The sequence below is a fragment of the Geotrypetes seraphini genome, chromosome 1, assembly GCF_902459505.1.
Source record: "Geotrypetes seraphini chromosome 1, aGeoSer1.1, whole genome shotgun sequence".
NCBI lineage: Eukaryota > Metazoa > Chordata > Amphibia > Gymnophiona > Dermophiidae > Geotrypetes > Geotrypetes seraphini.
In genome coordinates, this window is record NC_047084.1 from 343,275,683 (window position 1) to 343,292,064 (window position 16,382).

General features: G+C 42.1%; 1 protein-coding gene across 3 annotated transcripts in view; it reads right to left on the bottom strand.

Annotated features, from left to right (window-relative positions):
- RASSF6 (Ras association domain family member 6) overlaps nucleotides 1-16,382 on the bottom strand; it is a 145,033-nt gene that overhangs the window by 39,162 nt on the left and 89,489 nt on the right. For all 3 annotated transcript variants that reach the window (XM_033961805.1, XM_033961771.1, XM_033961765.1), the window contains 2 exons: nucleotides 9,198-9,382; nucleotides 6,390-6,491 (listed from right to left, as the gene is read on the bottom strand). In XM_033961805.1, coding sequence (XP_033817696.1) covers nucleotides 6,390-6,491; nucleotides 9,198-9,382 — 287 coding nt within the window. The remainder of the gene's footprint in view (nucleotides 1-6,389; nucleotides 6,492-9,197; nucleotides 9,383-16,382) is intronic.

A 16,382-nucleotide genomic window follows, 5' to 3' on the forward strand; every position in this document is an offset into this window, starting at 1 on the left:
CTGAACACCAGAACTCCAAGAAAGAATCTACGATAGACACCATCCAACCTGCTGGAGATAGAGCATACTGATTGGTATGAGGGAGTTCCATCCAGATATATTCCTGAAAATCAGGGCTCTATATCCACCTGCTGGTAGGTATGTGCTATCCCACTGGTCTGTGGATTCATCTGCTGCCAGTGCTAAGGAATGTCTGTTTCAGCTACTTTATTGTTGACGGTAGCACTTACTCCTGATAAGAGTTGGCTTCTGAGAATGTTTTATAAACATAGGCAAAAAGAATACAAATGTTTCCAGATTTAGCAAGGGATACTCAAAAGCGTAGAAGAGAATTTCTGTTGTTAAAACCTGGTGTTTTGGCTTTAGGGGCTATCTTTTTTCTTAGACACCCCTGTAAGTGTGTAATTCATTATTTTATTTTATTTAATAAATCTTTATTGATTTTCCTATCTTCAATAGTGCAATACATAAATACATCATATATAATAAGTCAATGTAAGCACATTTAACTTTCAAATATTCATAATCAACCAATTTCTCCCCCCCACCCCACCTAATGATAATTTTATAAAACACAGAAACATAGATTTCCCCAATAACCTTACCCTATTAGACATATCCTTCCATCCTCCCACCCATCCCAAGTGTAAATATTTAAGAATCAAATTATGACAGAAATATTTTCATTATAAAACTCAGAAGTTTGTTTTCTTTGAACCTCTCCAATTGATGACATTCCTGTCTCTATCCCGCTTGGAGAAGGAGAGTGCTTTATGGAATATAAATGTCCTTACTCTTTGATAGCTAAATGATTTCTTACAGGGAATTTTTTCTTTTTTATTAAAAACTCACTTTTGAATCACTTGAGGACTTGATAAGATTTATGTTAATATTGCTTATTTTGGTTTTGGTGTGATATAATTTAATATTACTGATCATGAATCCTCTTTCTGTACAAGTTTATCTTGATTGTATAAATTGAAAACTTATAAATAAAAAAAGGAGCTCAGTTAGAATGAATATTCAGGGAAAATAAAGGACAAAACTTATTTCCTCAGTATTTGCTACAGATTGTACAAGATATTTCATGTCAAATTAGACTGTCAAGTCTTCTCTTAAGACTTGTTTAGCTTTTTTTTCCTCCTCAGGGTCAAAATTGCTTATTGGTACGCCTCCATATGGTGTATCGCGTGTGCGGCAAAACCCCCTCAGAGCCCAGTGTCCTAGTTCTTTGGTTTCGCATTGTCCCAGATATGGCCACAGTTAAGAGCATTAAACGCATCCTGCAGCTAGTGCCTGGGAAAAAGCGTGGAGGGGGGGGGGGGGTGGCGCCATGGAGTGGGTCATGATTAACGTCAGGATTGGCAAGGAAACATTTTATGATGTTTAAAGAAAGCAATCGGAGAGAGAGTACCAGCAGAGGCTGGAGGAGGGTTTGATTACAGAGAGTCAGACCTCTGTGAAATAAAGGCTTTGAATTCTCAAAGGACTTTCATGTCTGTGATGGTGAGATGTTCCATGTTTTGTTGGAGGTCTGCCGATTTCTCTGGACATTCAAACATAGTGGATTCTCAAGACCTGAAACTTCTGTGTTTGTCCTGAGGAAACTTTATGAACTTTCGTACTACAGACATAGACCAAATATGTGAAATTATAAAGGAGAAGGTACTACTAATTCTAGCGCTCTGTATCTTCCATGATGGATACTTTAATCCCCTATGTGAAAGATAATATATTTTGTGTTTAATTAAACCTAATGGGGCTCATAATCGAAAGAGAAAAACGTCCAAAAACCGGCCAAAGTCGGCACTTGGACAATCATCAGTCCTGCCCTTCCTTTCCACCGGTCTGCGCACGGGGTTCGCACCCGCCGCCCAAATGATGCTGTTGGTTATCGCGAGACTCGCGGGAGTTGACGGCACCATTCGAGCGTCTGCGCGGGACCAGGCAGGCGCGAGCCCCGAGCGCGGACTGGGGGAAAAGAAAGGCAGGATGACCCGGACCTAGCCGGCTGTGCACCCCTCCAAGCCGTGCACCCGGGCGGATCGTCCCCCTTCTAAATCCATTGTACTTGTCTTTTATTCAGTTCCACTAATGAGCATTGTGACAGGCAGTTCTTATGGGGCAGTTCTTGGAGGTATTTCTTTGTTTTTCTGTGCCTAAGTATTCTATTAATTTAACTTCCTTATTCCTGTGGGGATCTCCAAAGGGGACGAATGGGAGTCGGCCGGTGGCAGATGGTACTTTAGCAATTCTTACAGGTTGCCATAGGCCTCAGGAGTTGTCTTCCCTCTGCCGTGGTCCTGCCCCTCCTCTACGTCAGAGACAGGCTTGGGGCAAAGGGAAGACAGCTCCTGAGGCCTATGGCAACCTGCAAGGATCGCTAAAGTACCAGCGATCCTCTCTGCAGACTGCTCTCTGCTGGAATTAGGTAAATGGATGTGGGAGGGTAGGCCTTCGGTGGGGGGGGGAGGGGGTGCAGTCCTTCAAGGGGTAGTGCAGGCCTTCAGGGGGGAGTCAACCTTTGAGGGGGAATGTGCAGACCTTCAGGGGGGGTCAGGCCTTCAGGGGAGGGGGGCTGTATAATAAAAAAATATTTGAACATAAATACAAAGTACACTCGGTGTATATATATATATATATATATATATATATATAAATATATATATGTTTAGCATTTTTATTGTTGGTAGATCATTTTGACTTGGTCATTTTAAAAGTAGCTCGCAAGCCCAAAAAGTGTGGGCACCCCTGACTTAGACCATTTAAAACTACCACACTACCCCAGTGATCACCGACCCCTCCACCCCCATAAAAATATTAATCACAACTTGAAAATTGTACCTCCAGAACATCATCACCTGGCAGCCTGGCATAGGAAAGCCTAGTTGTGCTGCACAGAGGCATCTTAAACCGTCTTGGGGGTGGGTTAGGGACCCATGGAGAGGAGGACCCATGCCCATAAGCCCTTGTAATCACTGCATTGATGTTGAAACATGTGCACTCCCCTATACACCCCCAAAACCCTTTTTTTACTGGTCAATAAGTGGCTCCTGCAGCCATAAGGGCTATTGGGGTGGTAGATACGTGGGTCTAGGGGTTCTGGAGGTGGTTTGGGGGGCTCACCATGACCTATAAGGGAGTTGGAATGAGATGAAGACATGGCACCCTTTTTGTGAAGTTCACAGCAGTGCCCTGTAAGGTACCTCACTATTCAGGTGCCATGTCTGGGTATTCAGTCCATCACTTTGCAGACCCTTCCCACGTCCAACAGAGCTTGTTCTAGGCATTTTTGACTTGGACAAAAAGTTGGACGAAAATGTGGCATAAAGATGGACGATTTAGCGACTTGGATGATCAGATCGGCAGGACGTATATTTAGATGATTTTTGAAATGGAAAATATTTGGACATATTTTTCAAAAATGTGTCCTAAGATGTTCTTTACTTTTGACGACTTACGACTTATACGAAAACGGACTTAGACGTTCCTTTCGATTATGCCCCTCCACATGTTCCCCCCTCCAAAAAAAAAGACTTGTTTAAAATATATATGGGAGAAAATGCATATATTTTCCATTTTTGCCTACCAAAAGAACTATATTAATGGAATCATTCTTCTGTTTCTGCTCTTTATTTACTCTTCATAATTAAAAGAGAGGTAGAAGGAAAGAGGAGGATGCTTAGAGGTAGAACCTAAGTCTGTACATTTAAAATCTGTTTAACAAGACTACATATCTGTCTATAGAATCTAACAGTAGAGAATCACTGTTCAGGAATATTATACTCCACGGCAGACAAGTACAGCATTACAAGCTATGTATTTTGGTAACAATTATCTGATTGCCTTACAAAGGGGCTCATTTTCGAAAAAGAAAACCATCCAAAAAAGTGGCATAATGGAGCAGATGGACATTTTTCTCACCAAAACTTCCAAATTACTATTTTCGGAACCCATTTTGTAGATGGAGTTCTATGTTGTTTGTCTGCAGTGCTTCTAAATCTCAAGGAGGTGTGCTGGAGGCGTGCTTTGGGTGAGACTAGGACAGGCTTATGATTTGGATGTTTTTCTGCAATAATGGAAATGGGATAGACACATGGGATCTATTCACAGAGAAAGGTAGGGGAGGGTCATTGGGGTGGGCAGACTAGATGGGCTGTGGCCCTTATCTGCCGTCTATTTCTATGTTTCTATGTAGTCGAGAACATCCAGGGCACAATTTGGACATTTGAGGCTAGACAAATGTCAGAAGGTATCAGAACTGAACAGATAACCATAGGAGGAATGGAGGCATGACCCCTACCTTACTCTCCCAGTGGTCTCCCACCACCCCAAAGATGTGAATGAAACAGCACATATGACAGCCTATATGACAGCTTCAGATGTTATGGTCAGTCTTATTACGGCAGCAAGCTGGCTCCTGGAATAACCTGGTGGGCGCTGTAGTGAACTAAAGGGTCCTTTTACTCAGGCGCGCTAGCCGTTTTAGCGTGTTCTAAACGCTGCCATGTCCATTATATTCTATGGATGTGTTAGCATTTATCGCACGCTAAAACGGCTAGCGCGCCTGAGTAAAAGAGGGGACATATAAGAGTTGGGGACTAGGACCTATATCCCATTCTAATTATTACACTTATGGTGGAATATGTGAGCCTTCCAAACCCCACCCTAATCCCACTGTACCTATATATAGGTGACACTTGTAGGCATAAGGGCTATTGGTATGGTATACAGCTGGGTCTAGTACGTTTTGGGTGGGTTTTAGAGGGATCACCATACAATATAAGAGGGTTTGGTGAGATGTGTATGTGTATCTTTTTATATGAAATTCACTGCAGTACCCCATAGGGTTCTCTACTGCTCTGCTGGGATGTCTATATGACCAGTCTACTAAACATGCTAGCCTCACAGACATCCCAATAGCTTGATTTGTGCAATTTTCTTATGGAACATTTTTTTATTTAAAATGGTTCAAAAAGAACATAATAAGAACATAAGAACATAAGAAATGCCTCCACTGGGTCAGACCCAAGGTCCATCGCGCCCAGCAGTCCGCTCACACGGCGGCCCATCAGGTCCAGGACCTGTGCAATCTTTTATCTATACCCCTCTATCCCCTTTTCCAGCAGGAAATTGTCCAATCCTTTCTTAAACCCCAGTACCGTTCGCTGCCCTATAACGTCCTCTGGAAGCGCATTCCAGGTGTCCACCACACGTTGGGTAAAGAAGAACTTCCTAGCATTCGTTTTGAATCTGTCCCCTTTCAACTTTTCCGAATGCCCTCTTGTTTTTTTATTTTCTGAAAGTTTGAAGAATCTGTCCCTCTCTACTATCTCTATGCCCTTCATGATCTTGTAAGTCTCTATCATATCCCCTCTAAGTCTTCTCTTCTCCAGGGAAAAGAGACCCAGTTTCTCCAATCTCTCAGCGTATGAAAGGTTTTCCATCCCCTTAATCAGTCGTGTTGCTCTCCTCTGAACTCTCTCGAGTAACGCCATATCCTTCTTAAGGTATGGTGACCAATACTGGACGCAGTACTCAAGATGCGGACGCACCATTGTCCGGTACAGCGGCAGGATAACTTCTTTTGTTCTTGTTGTAATACCCTTCTTGATTATACCCAGCATTCTATTCGCTCTCTTAGCGGCCGCTGCGCACTGTGCCGTCGGCTTCATTGTCATGTCCACCATTACCCCCAAGTCCCTTTCTTGGGTACTCTCATTCAATAACATCCCCCCCATCGTATAGCTGTGCCTCGGGTTTCTGATTCCCACATGCAATACTTTACACTTCTCAACATTGAACTTCATCTGCCATCTCTCTGCCCATTCCACTAATTTGTCCAAGTCCCTTTGCAATTTTTCGCAGTCCTCCTTTGTCCGAGCTCCACTAAATAGTTTGGTGTCGTCCGCAAATTTTATTATCTCACTCTTTGTTCCTGTTTCTAGATCATTTATGAATATATTAAATAGCAGCGGCCCGAGCCCTGAGCCCTGCGGAACACCACTCGTGACCTTCCTCCAGTCTGAGTAGTGTCCCTTCACCCCTACCCTCTGTTTCCTACCCGCTAACCAGTTTCTGATCCATCTATGCACGTCTCCGTCCACCCCATGGTTCTTCAGTTTCCGGAGTAGACGTTCATGAGGCACCTTGTCAAAGGCTTTCTGGAAATCTAAGTATATGATGTCTATGGGGTCTCCTCCACTGATGCACTGAGGGCAAATACATCTGATATCTGAGAAATGGCCATTTTCAAAACAAAAAAGATGGATGTTTTCCTATTTTGAAAATGGTCATTTCATTACTGGATTTTTGTGCACATTCCACAAAACATCTAAACGTGGATTTAACTATCATATCAAAAATGCCCCTGTAAATGTTTCAATTACCTTAAATTTGTAGAGAAGCTGCTCTAATACTTCTTCTGTCTTCATATTACTATGCGTGGCTACTTTTGTTTGTGATCCAAAAGCTGGGGTAAAAATTGATGTCTAGAATAAGTAATAAGAAATGAAGGAGAAATTTAATTTCGGGTATAAAATTATAACTGAATAAATAACAACAGAAAAGGACCAATTGGCCCTGACTGCCTTTCCAGTTACATATCTTTTCTATATGCTCGACACTATTGATAACCTAATAATTCATGTTGAAATGCTACAATATGTGCCAATGTTACATGGTGCCTGACTGCCAGATATGATTTCCTCAAACAGAGATTATTTCACTAAGACCCACTAGAGGAAGCAGAAGAGCAGGCTTTCTCCCAGAAGAGTGCATACATCCCTCTAATAATCATTCCACTAATCAACAGGGAGGGAGATGGAGAGCACAGAAGTCATTCCCTGTACCTGGAAGTTTGGGGCATGGCACCCAGCTCTTAAATGCTAAATCCAAAAGGTTAGGAGGCAGACAGGAGGCAGTGGGAGCAGGGCAAGGATCCTGAATCTGAGCTCCCTGAATTCATGGAGGCTGAAGAAGGAAAAGAGGAGACCCCCAAACTTTGAGAGTCATACAAGCCAGCATATGGAGGTGGATGTTGGCTCTAACCTGCTGAGCAATGTGATTTTGTATGTGAATTTAGTTCCTCGCTTAGATTTGTGGATAAGCGGGTTATGAATAAATTTAAATAAATAAATGACGTGCAGGACATGGACACTAATTAAAGCACAAAGACAAGGGGAATTTCATCAGTTATTTACCTACCTACTGAATGCATTTTTTTCCCTTTTGAAAGAGACTTTTTGACTGTTTGTTTGTCTTAAGGACTGCAAGAAGCATTTTTTTCTTCTTTTCTTTTAAGTGTTTTTCCTCTGTGAAACTGAAATACCTGTTATCTAAGGGAGATGATCAAGAAGTAAAAACACTGCAGAGGAATAAACTGTGGAAGTTTGTATTTTACTTTTAGAGTTTTCTTTTTGTTTGTTGTGTTGGCTTGTGAAACAGTGCTCCTACAAGTGGTGAGAATAATGTGACAATTTATTTTTTTTTCCTCAAAACAGGACATCTACTAATTTTCAGTCCTGTCCCAATCCTGCCCTAGCCCCGCCCCCTACTGCCTGCTCTGGTCGGGCATGTACGCATGCGGTGCGATGCATCCGTGCATGTGCAGATGCCCTCCTGCCCGAAGGTGATATTGAGGGAGGCTTTTCGGGTTGCTCCATAGTGCAAAATATAGACAGCGGATATAAATTCTCAAAACGGATACATTTTGATCACTAATTTGAAAATAAAATCATTTTGCCTACCTTTGTAGTTTGGTGATTTCATGAGTCTCTAGTTGCACTTCTTTCTAACTGTGCATCCATTATCTCTTCCCTTCTTTCTGCCTCCTGCATGCTTCCTTTCCTCCAGATCTCATTTCCTTCCTTTCCATGAGTCCGTTTTCTTCCTCTCCCTGCCCCCTTTCTTTCTTTCTCCCTGCCCTCTAGCCACCCTGCTTCCCCGAAGCAGCCTGCTTCCCCTGCCCCCTTTCTTTCTCTCTTCCTGCCCCTTCTTTCTTTCTGTCTTTCTCTCTCCCTGCCCCCCTTATTTCTTTCTCTCTCCCTGCCCCCCCTTATTTCTTTCTCTCTCCCTGCCCCTTTTCTTTCTGTCTTTCTTTTTCTTTCCCTGCCCCCAACGCACCCTGCTTCCCTTGCCCCCTCCCCTGACGTACCTTGCTTCCCTGTTTCTCCCAGCCAGATGCTGCAATGCACAACCGCTAGGCCCATAAGCCATCCCCCCCCCCCCCCCGATGTCAGTTCTGACATCAGAGAGGAAGTTCTGGGCAGTGATTGGCTAGCCAAGAACTTCCTCTCCGACATCAGAATTGATGTCAGGGGGTGGGAAAGGCTTGTAGGCCTAGTGCATGTGCAGTACAGTCACTGCAGCATCTGGCCTGGAAGAAGCAGGGTGTATCAGGGGCAGGGGAAAGAGGGTGGCTGGGGGGGAGGGCAGGGAGAGTCATAAACAAGCAGGGAGAAATCCTGGGCTCTGAAAACGGGACATTTCAGGACAGTCCCATTCAAAACGGGACGTATGGTCACATTAGGTAAGCACAGCACTGTTGAATACCTCTGCCAACATGAGCAGAAGAAACTGGAGGAAATGTGTATTTCATTAATGACTGAACTGAAAAGATTATGGGAGCATGCTGACAAACTGAACCTTTTGTTTGGAATTACTTTGCAATAAAACTTACAAGGTACCAAGTTCCAGTGAGGCTGTTTATTAAGATGTTCAAGTCTTCAGTAAACCCTTTACAGTACAAAAGGGTTGTGTTTGAAATTCCTGTCATCATCCACGTGGGGATCTGTGTCCAGGGGAAATGGTGGTGACAATCTATATACCGTATTTAATACCAGAGTTATAATACTGTTGATTATAACACTGTGGGAAATATTTTTTAAATAGCATTACAGTATATTGTATAAAATCTTGCACTGTAACTATGGCAAATCTAAAAACTTGTACTGTAAGGGTAACTATGGCAAATCGTAATCGGTAAACTGTATATTAATATCAGACCCCCCAACGTGTGCCAACTTGTATTGTAATCTTGTATTGAAATTATGTATGTTTAACCTTTAACCCGTTTTGAGCTCTTTGGGGCCAACAGGATAGAAAACAAATTAAATAAATAATTAAATATGTGGGACAACCTAGAACTGGGTAGCTCACTGTTTTCTGTCCTAGCCATATTACTCTGGCCTTTGCACCTTGTAGTTGTAGAAATGTCCATTGATGGAAAACCTGTGATGCTGCACTTCTCTCCGGTCAGTCGCATGGGGCCTTATCCTCTTCTTCACCAATGCTGCATCACTCATAGTTCGATACAGTGAGGGGGAATCTAGGTCTTCATTACCCTTTGGCCTCAGGGTGCTGCTGCCATAAGATGGGTACGCTGGATAAAAGAGAATAGGATGATTAGTAGCATGTTTACAAAGCACTTCTTCTACATCTGACAAGAGCAATGAAATAGGACAAGTCAACTGACATATACCATGTCACTATCGAATGAAAGCAAGCAGGAAAAAAACGGGAAAATTGATATGGGACATGTCAACGACATAGTTCATGTCCACTGCACTGATAACTAGGCTGCTCCTCTGCTCTGTAGGGATACCTGTGTAGAAATGCTGGCAGCAGACATCCTTGTCCCTGCTTTTTTTGGTATTCATAATTTGAATGTTTTAATTTGGAAAATAACTATACATTTTGGACAGTTTCATGCATTTTTAAACAGAAAACCTCAACATTTTCCCTATTCAAATATGGATATGAAATAGACAATTTGGGGGGGAAGTTTTGAGCAGAATGTCTCAATTCTGACTTGGAAGTCTTTTGGAAAATGCCCCTCAATGCCTCTTACTGTAGTTGCTTATTTCTCTGTACAGCATTTTCACACACTTTGATCTGACACATGAATAAAGTTTGGCCAGGCATGTCGATAAGTAGATGTATCCTAACCCTGCAGCTATATTTTCATATTTTTTTCTCAGTTGTTTTATTTTGTTTCTTTGGACATCCAGTTCAGTTGAAATCAGCCTATACTGGATTATAGCAGTATGAGGGTAGTTAGACAATGTTTCTTTAAGCTTCACATGATCTACATGGTCTGCAGTTTACAAAGGGATGCTGAAACGTTCTAAACCCATCCAAGAAGGGAATGACATGGAGCCATAAAACTTATAAGTTATTCCACAAATTCACCCTAAGTTCAACACACTTGGCACATTGTGTCTGAAGTTCCTGTAACCTTTCCAAAAAATACTCTGAAGTCTGGTCACTGAAATATGCTCTGCTGTTACAATCACCTCTGAATCACTCAAAAAATGTCACCCTTTCAAACTCTTTCTAAGGCTTGGAAACAGAAAATAGTCAGATGCAGCAAAATCTGGTGAGTAGGGTGGATGGTCTATGCACTGAAACCCCAACTGCATCAAAACATCCCTCGTTTTTCTAGCCTTGTGAGAAGGTGTATTGTCTTGCAAAAAGAAAACTCCTTTCCATAGCTTCTGTCTCCTTTTTTCTTTCAATGCCTCCTTTAATCGGCACAGCAAGCTACAGTAGTATTCTGCATTAACTGTTTGGCCCCTTGGAAGATAGTCAATCATTACAACACTTCCTGATCCGAAAACATTGTGGCCATTACCTTTCCTGCTGACTTTTGGGTCTTGAATTTCTTTGGCCTTGGAGAACCCAAGAGCCACCACTGCATGGACTGTTTTGTCTCAGGATCATAGTGGCGTAACCATGTTTCATCATCAGTAACTAGTTGTTCCAAAAGGTTGACACCAACTCGTTGAAAATGCTGCAAAATCATCTTAGAAGTGTCCACTCGACGTCCTTTCTCATCACCATTCAAACATTTGGTCATCCACTTGTCTGACAGCTTCTGCATTCCCAGTTGCTTGTGGATTATACATCCAACATGTTCCTTGGATATCTGTAGTGTCTCAGCAATTGTGTTAGCCGATATTCGCTGATCTGCCAAAATCAGACCATGAATATGGGTGTCAATTTCAGGAGTTGACACCGTTTGAGGCCTCCCAGACCTCGCTGCATCTTCGGTATCAAAATTTCCAGGCTGAAAGTTGCACACCACTTCTTCACTGTGGAGTATGATCGGCATTTGTCATTCAACCTTTGCACTCTGTTGTCTGCAAATGAGTCAAAACTCAACCATAAAACTGCTAATAGGGTGAAGACCATGTCACCCTTCTACGTTAGAAGTACAGTGGTACCTCGGTTTACGAGTGCACCGGTTTGCGAGTGTTTTGCAAGACGAGCAAAACATTTGCAAACTTGGTGCCTCGTAAACCGAGTGCGCCTCGATTTGCGAGCACCCGCCCCCCGGCGAACTGGCACCCTCCCCCCCGCGATCCAGCACACCCCCCCCTGCTGCGACCTGAGGTCCCTCCAACCCACCCGAACCCTCTTCTTACTTTGATGTAGCCTCCGCACCAGCACCAGCATGTCCTGTGCTGCTGCCGGTGCCCGAAGATCTGTCTCCTATGCTGGGCCTTGAGCATGTGCGCATGCTCAAGGCCCAGCACAGGAGGCAGATCTTCGGACACCAGCACCAACGCACAAGACATGCTGTTGCCGGTGCCGGTGCGGAGGCTACATCAAAGTAAGAAGAGGGTTCGGGTGGGTTGGGGGACCTGAGGTCGTGGCGGGGAGGTGCCCGATGGCGGCGGGGTGGGGTGCTGGATCGCGAGGGGGGGCCTTCGGGGGGAGCAATGCTGGTTCTTGTGGGGGAGGGGAGAAGCAGCGCTACTGGCCTCGGGGGGGGGAGGGTTGGAGGGTGGGAACCTATCGAAGCGAGTTTCCATTATTTCCTTTGGGGAAACTCGCTTTGAGGAACGAGCATTTTGGATTACGAGCATGCTCCTGGAACGGAATATGCTCGTAATCCAAGGTACCACTGGTTATCTGTTACTTAAAGAATTTTCATTTCAAATCATATCCATGGTTCACAAAGTCTGTTACTCCAGCTTGCCACTATATCTGTCCTGTTCTACCCTCATTTGCATAGAAGCAATTAGAAGATAATTAGTTAATGTGATAGGACTACAAATCTCTGTAATCTTGTATTTCTCTGTAATAGGCTGTTTCAGAACACATGTACAGCTTCCTGTGTCTTATGAAACTCTTTCCATTGGCTTGCTTGTTCCCTAAACAAGCTGGCTAAGTAGCCCCTTTCCTCTCTCCACTGGGTCTGTAAGAATTAGTCTGCAGAAAGTTTCTTTAGTGAACTGAAACTGCCATGTTGTATTATGGTTGCACGAATCCTACAAGTCTATTGTGATTCAATCAAGGTTTCACCAGTGACAAGTATAAACAGCATTACTTCCCAGCATATTGCTGAAAGTCCCAGTCTCTCATGGATGGAGAAAGAGCTGGTTGAGAACAGACTCCCAATTGCACAACAATAACTTGCCCAGCACACATGAACTGTAAGTTGTTTTTTCCTTGTTTAAGAGAAAGTGGTGCAGTGGTTAGAGCTTACAGCCTCAACACCCTGAAGTTGTGGGTTCAAAACCCATGTTTCTCCTTGTGACCCTGGGCAAGTCACTTAAGGGCAAATTCTATAAGAAGTGCCCAAAAGTTAGGCGCCTAATTAGGCACTGTTTAGCACGATTCAAGTAATATTGGGTGCTGTTTAATAAATCACGCTGAGCGGAACCTATTTTGGAGACGCCCAAGAAATAGGCCAGCTCTAGGTACAACTAAAAGTTAGGTGCCTAGCTGAGCGCTTAAGCACGCTTTAGAGCAGTGATTCTGCAACAAGGTGCCTAACATGTAGTCACGCTAACATGCATAGCGCCTATTTTTTTGAAGGCCGCCTACATTTTTAGAGGCGCCTTGTTACAGAATTGTGCTTCCTTTATAGGCGCCTATGTTTCAATCAGTGCTGATTAAAAAGCTTAATTGAGCTTGATATTCAATTTAGATAGGCTCCTATCTAGATGGGCGCCTCCAAAATAGGTGCCTAACTTTAGGTGCTGGTTACAGAATTTGGGCCTTAATCCTCCACTGCCCCAGGTACATTAAATAGATTGTGAGCCCACCAGGACAGATAGGGAAAATACTTGAAATACTTGTATGTAAACCACCTTGAGTGTGGTTGTAAAACTACAAAAAGGTGGTATACAAGTCCCAATTCCTTTCCCTGTCTGCATTAAAAAAGATTATCGTTCAAGAGTTCCGAGTCTTCTCACAGTAATGTCCTAAGCTCTGGTTTAACTGACAGTCAAGCTTTAGTGATTTGGAACAGCATTTTTGCAAGGACTGTAACATGTCCAATATATCAATCAATAGTCTGAAGCCTCAGATCCTCCCAATTTAATTCTCTTGTAGTTCCCTCCTTCCAACATGTTTGCTATGACTTCGTCAGGATGCAAATTTTCAGTGCAATAGGCCCCTTCTTTTGGAACGCCCTCCCTCAGTATTTCCACCAAGAACATTTCTTTGAGAAGTTTAAAACTGGATTAAAAACCTCTCATTTTACAGATGCTTTTAACAAGCAGTTCCTAATCCCTTTCCCTCATTTTCCACCCACCCTGTCGAAACTATCTAGGGCTGCAGAGTCTGGATCTGTGGTGCAATTTCCTTCCTCTGTCTATCCTACTGAATGATGCAGTTCTGCTCTCCTTTCTGAATTTCATCTTTTTTTTCTTACTTTTTATTAATATTCTTAATTGTAAATTGTTTTGAAAGAATCCTTGAGAGAGTGGTATAACAAGCTTTAATAAAACTTGAAATTTAATTCTATATAGGGGCAAAGCAGAGCAAATATACGTGTATATTTTAGGCATCAATCACTTACTATAGCCATAGAGCTACTGCAAATAAACCTAGACTGCATCACAGCATCTTCTTCATGTCCCATCCCTAAAAATTATTAGTACCTGCAGGGCTTCTTCTTTTGCAACAATAGCCCCAACAATATGGAATTCGTTACCATCATATTTAAGGTCTGAACAGAATTTAGATAAATTCAAGAGTGGCCTCAAAAGCTTTTTATTTAAAGACGCATATGACTGTTAATTCTAGCTCATTTTCTATACTAAAATTTGTTTTTCTCTTTCCCTATGTCATTACCCTTAATTGTTCTCTCTTTTTTTCAAATTGTATTTCTACCCACTATCCTATTGTCTCATGTAAGAAAAGTTATGTCATTAATAGTTTGTTAACTGGACCCCTTTTAAAAATTTTTATTGTAAAACGCTTAGAATTTATGATTAGTGTTTTATCAAATTTTTAATAAACTTGAAACTTGATAATATTTTATAATTTACACACATAACATTCTGTTCTGTCCAGACTCCTACCCCGTGTCTGCTCACCTTCAAATTATGCATCACCACATTTAGGTGCCATTGTAAAGAATAATGTGTAGCCAGAATATATTCAAATGAGGTACTGCTGCTGCAAGATAAGTTTTTCATCTTAATGAATATTTACAAAATGCTGACAGAAAAGTATTATTAAGAAAGTACTGTAGAATGTTAAACAATAAGAATATTATAAGATCAAACAATTGGGATTAATGAGGATTGCAGCCAGTCTGAGTTATGGTACCGGATTGGCAGTCTGAAGATACCTAGATCTCTATATATATTTGATTGGCGCTGCTTATGGCTGTGCAAGTCACAATATCAATATATGAAGTGTAAATAGTAGCCTTGACTATGAATTGAGTACTAAAACAATATTAGGAGCTCAAAAATAAATTGCTTGTGTTAAAAAATCAATGCAAAAAGTGCTGTCACAAGTCTATTTGTTCATAATATGAAATACACACTACACAAAACACTCTATTTGTGCATTCAATTTATATAGTGCTCAGTCACCAACCAAACAGTGTCATATAAAATGCCAGCTTTGGTTGTCAAGAGGGACCATCATTGCACTACGAGAGTCCCTCTCACTGCCCTCCATACAAAAATATGTAAAACTACTTCTTATGTTTGTAATTCAAAAAATTACTTATCTATTTCAAATGAAGTCACTTATGGGGGCAGACGCTTGTCAATAAAGTATACTAATCATCACTCAAATCCATTTCAAATGCTGTGGAACCCTTTGTGTGACGTTTTGGTCCCAGCACCTTTAAATTAGTTCAGTTACTGATAGCGTTCTTTCCTTTCTGCTGCTCCCCTTCGAGTTTCAGTGAACTCCTTGGCCGCATTAGTAAGTGGATGTATTATATACTTTATTACAAGTTTTTGATGTTTGTTTTTTTGACTTTATTTAAGTTTATGATTAGATTACATTTTTACCAAACAGATCCAGCGTGTTGTTTTTTGAGTATGCATTTTTTATGTATTTCTGTTTTTTCGTTTATTTCTAGTGCCCCCTTCCTGACGACGCTTCGAGCGAAACTCGAGTCAAAGGGAGCCAATTAGTTTATTGAACACGGATTTTCAAAGAGTTCCATAGCATTTGAAATGGATTTGAGTGATGATTAGTTTACTTTATTGCCAAGCGTCTGCCTCCATAAGTGACTTCATTTGAAACAGATAAGTAATTTTTTGAATTACAAACATAAGTAGTTTTACATATTTTTGTATGGAGGGCAATGAGAGGGACTCTCGTAGTGCGATGATGGTCCCTCTTGACAACCAACCTAGACAAATGTTGGGGTGTATCCGTAGAAGTTTTGTTAGCAGGAAGCCTGAAGTCATAATGCCGTTGTACAGATCTATGGTGAGACCTCATCTGGAATACTGTGTACAATTCTGGAGACCATACTACCGAAAAGATGTGCTGAGAGTTGAGTCAATTCAACGAATGGCCAACAGGATGGTCTCGGGGCTCAAGGATCTCTCATACGAGGAGAGGCTGACTAAATTGTGGCTGTACTCTCTCGAAGAACGTAGGGAGAGGGGAGACATGATTGAGACGTTTAAATATATCACCGGTCGTATCATGGAGGAAGATGATATTTTCTTTCTTAAAGGACCCTCGGCAACAAGAGGGCATCCGCTAAAAATCAGGGGCGGGAAATTTCATGGCGACACCAGGAAGTATTTCTTCACCGAAAGAGTGGTTGATCATTGGAATGAACTTCCATTGCAGGTGATTGAGGCCAGCAGCATGCCAGATTTTAAGAAAAAATGGGATGCACATGTGGGATCTCTAAGAGGGTAAATTGGGGGAGGGCAATCAGAGCGGGCAGACTTGATGGGCTATGGGATATCTAAGAGGGTTAAGTTAGGCCCTTTTCTGCAGTCATTTTCTATATTTCTATGTTTCTAATGCTGGCATTTTATATGACACTGTTTGGTTGGTGACTGAGCACTTTATAAATTGAATGCACAAGTAGAATATAGGCATTTATGCACCTATATGTACACAGTATTCGCATATATGCTGGTATTGTGGTCACTTTC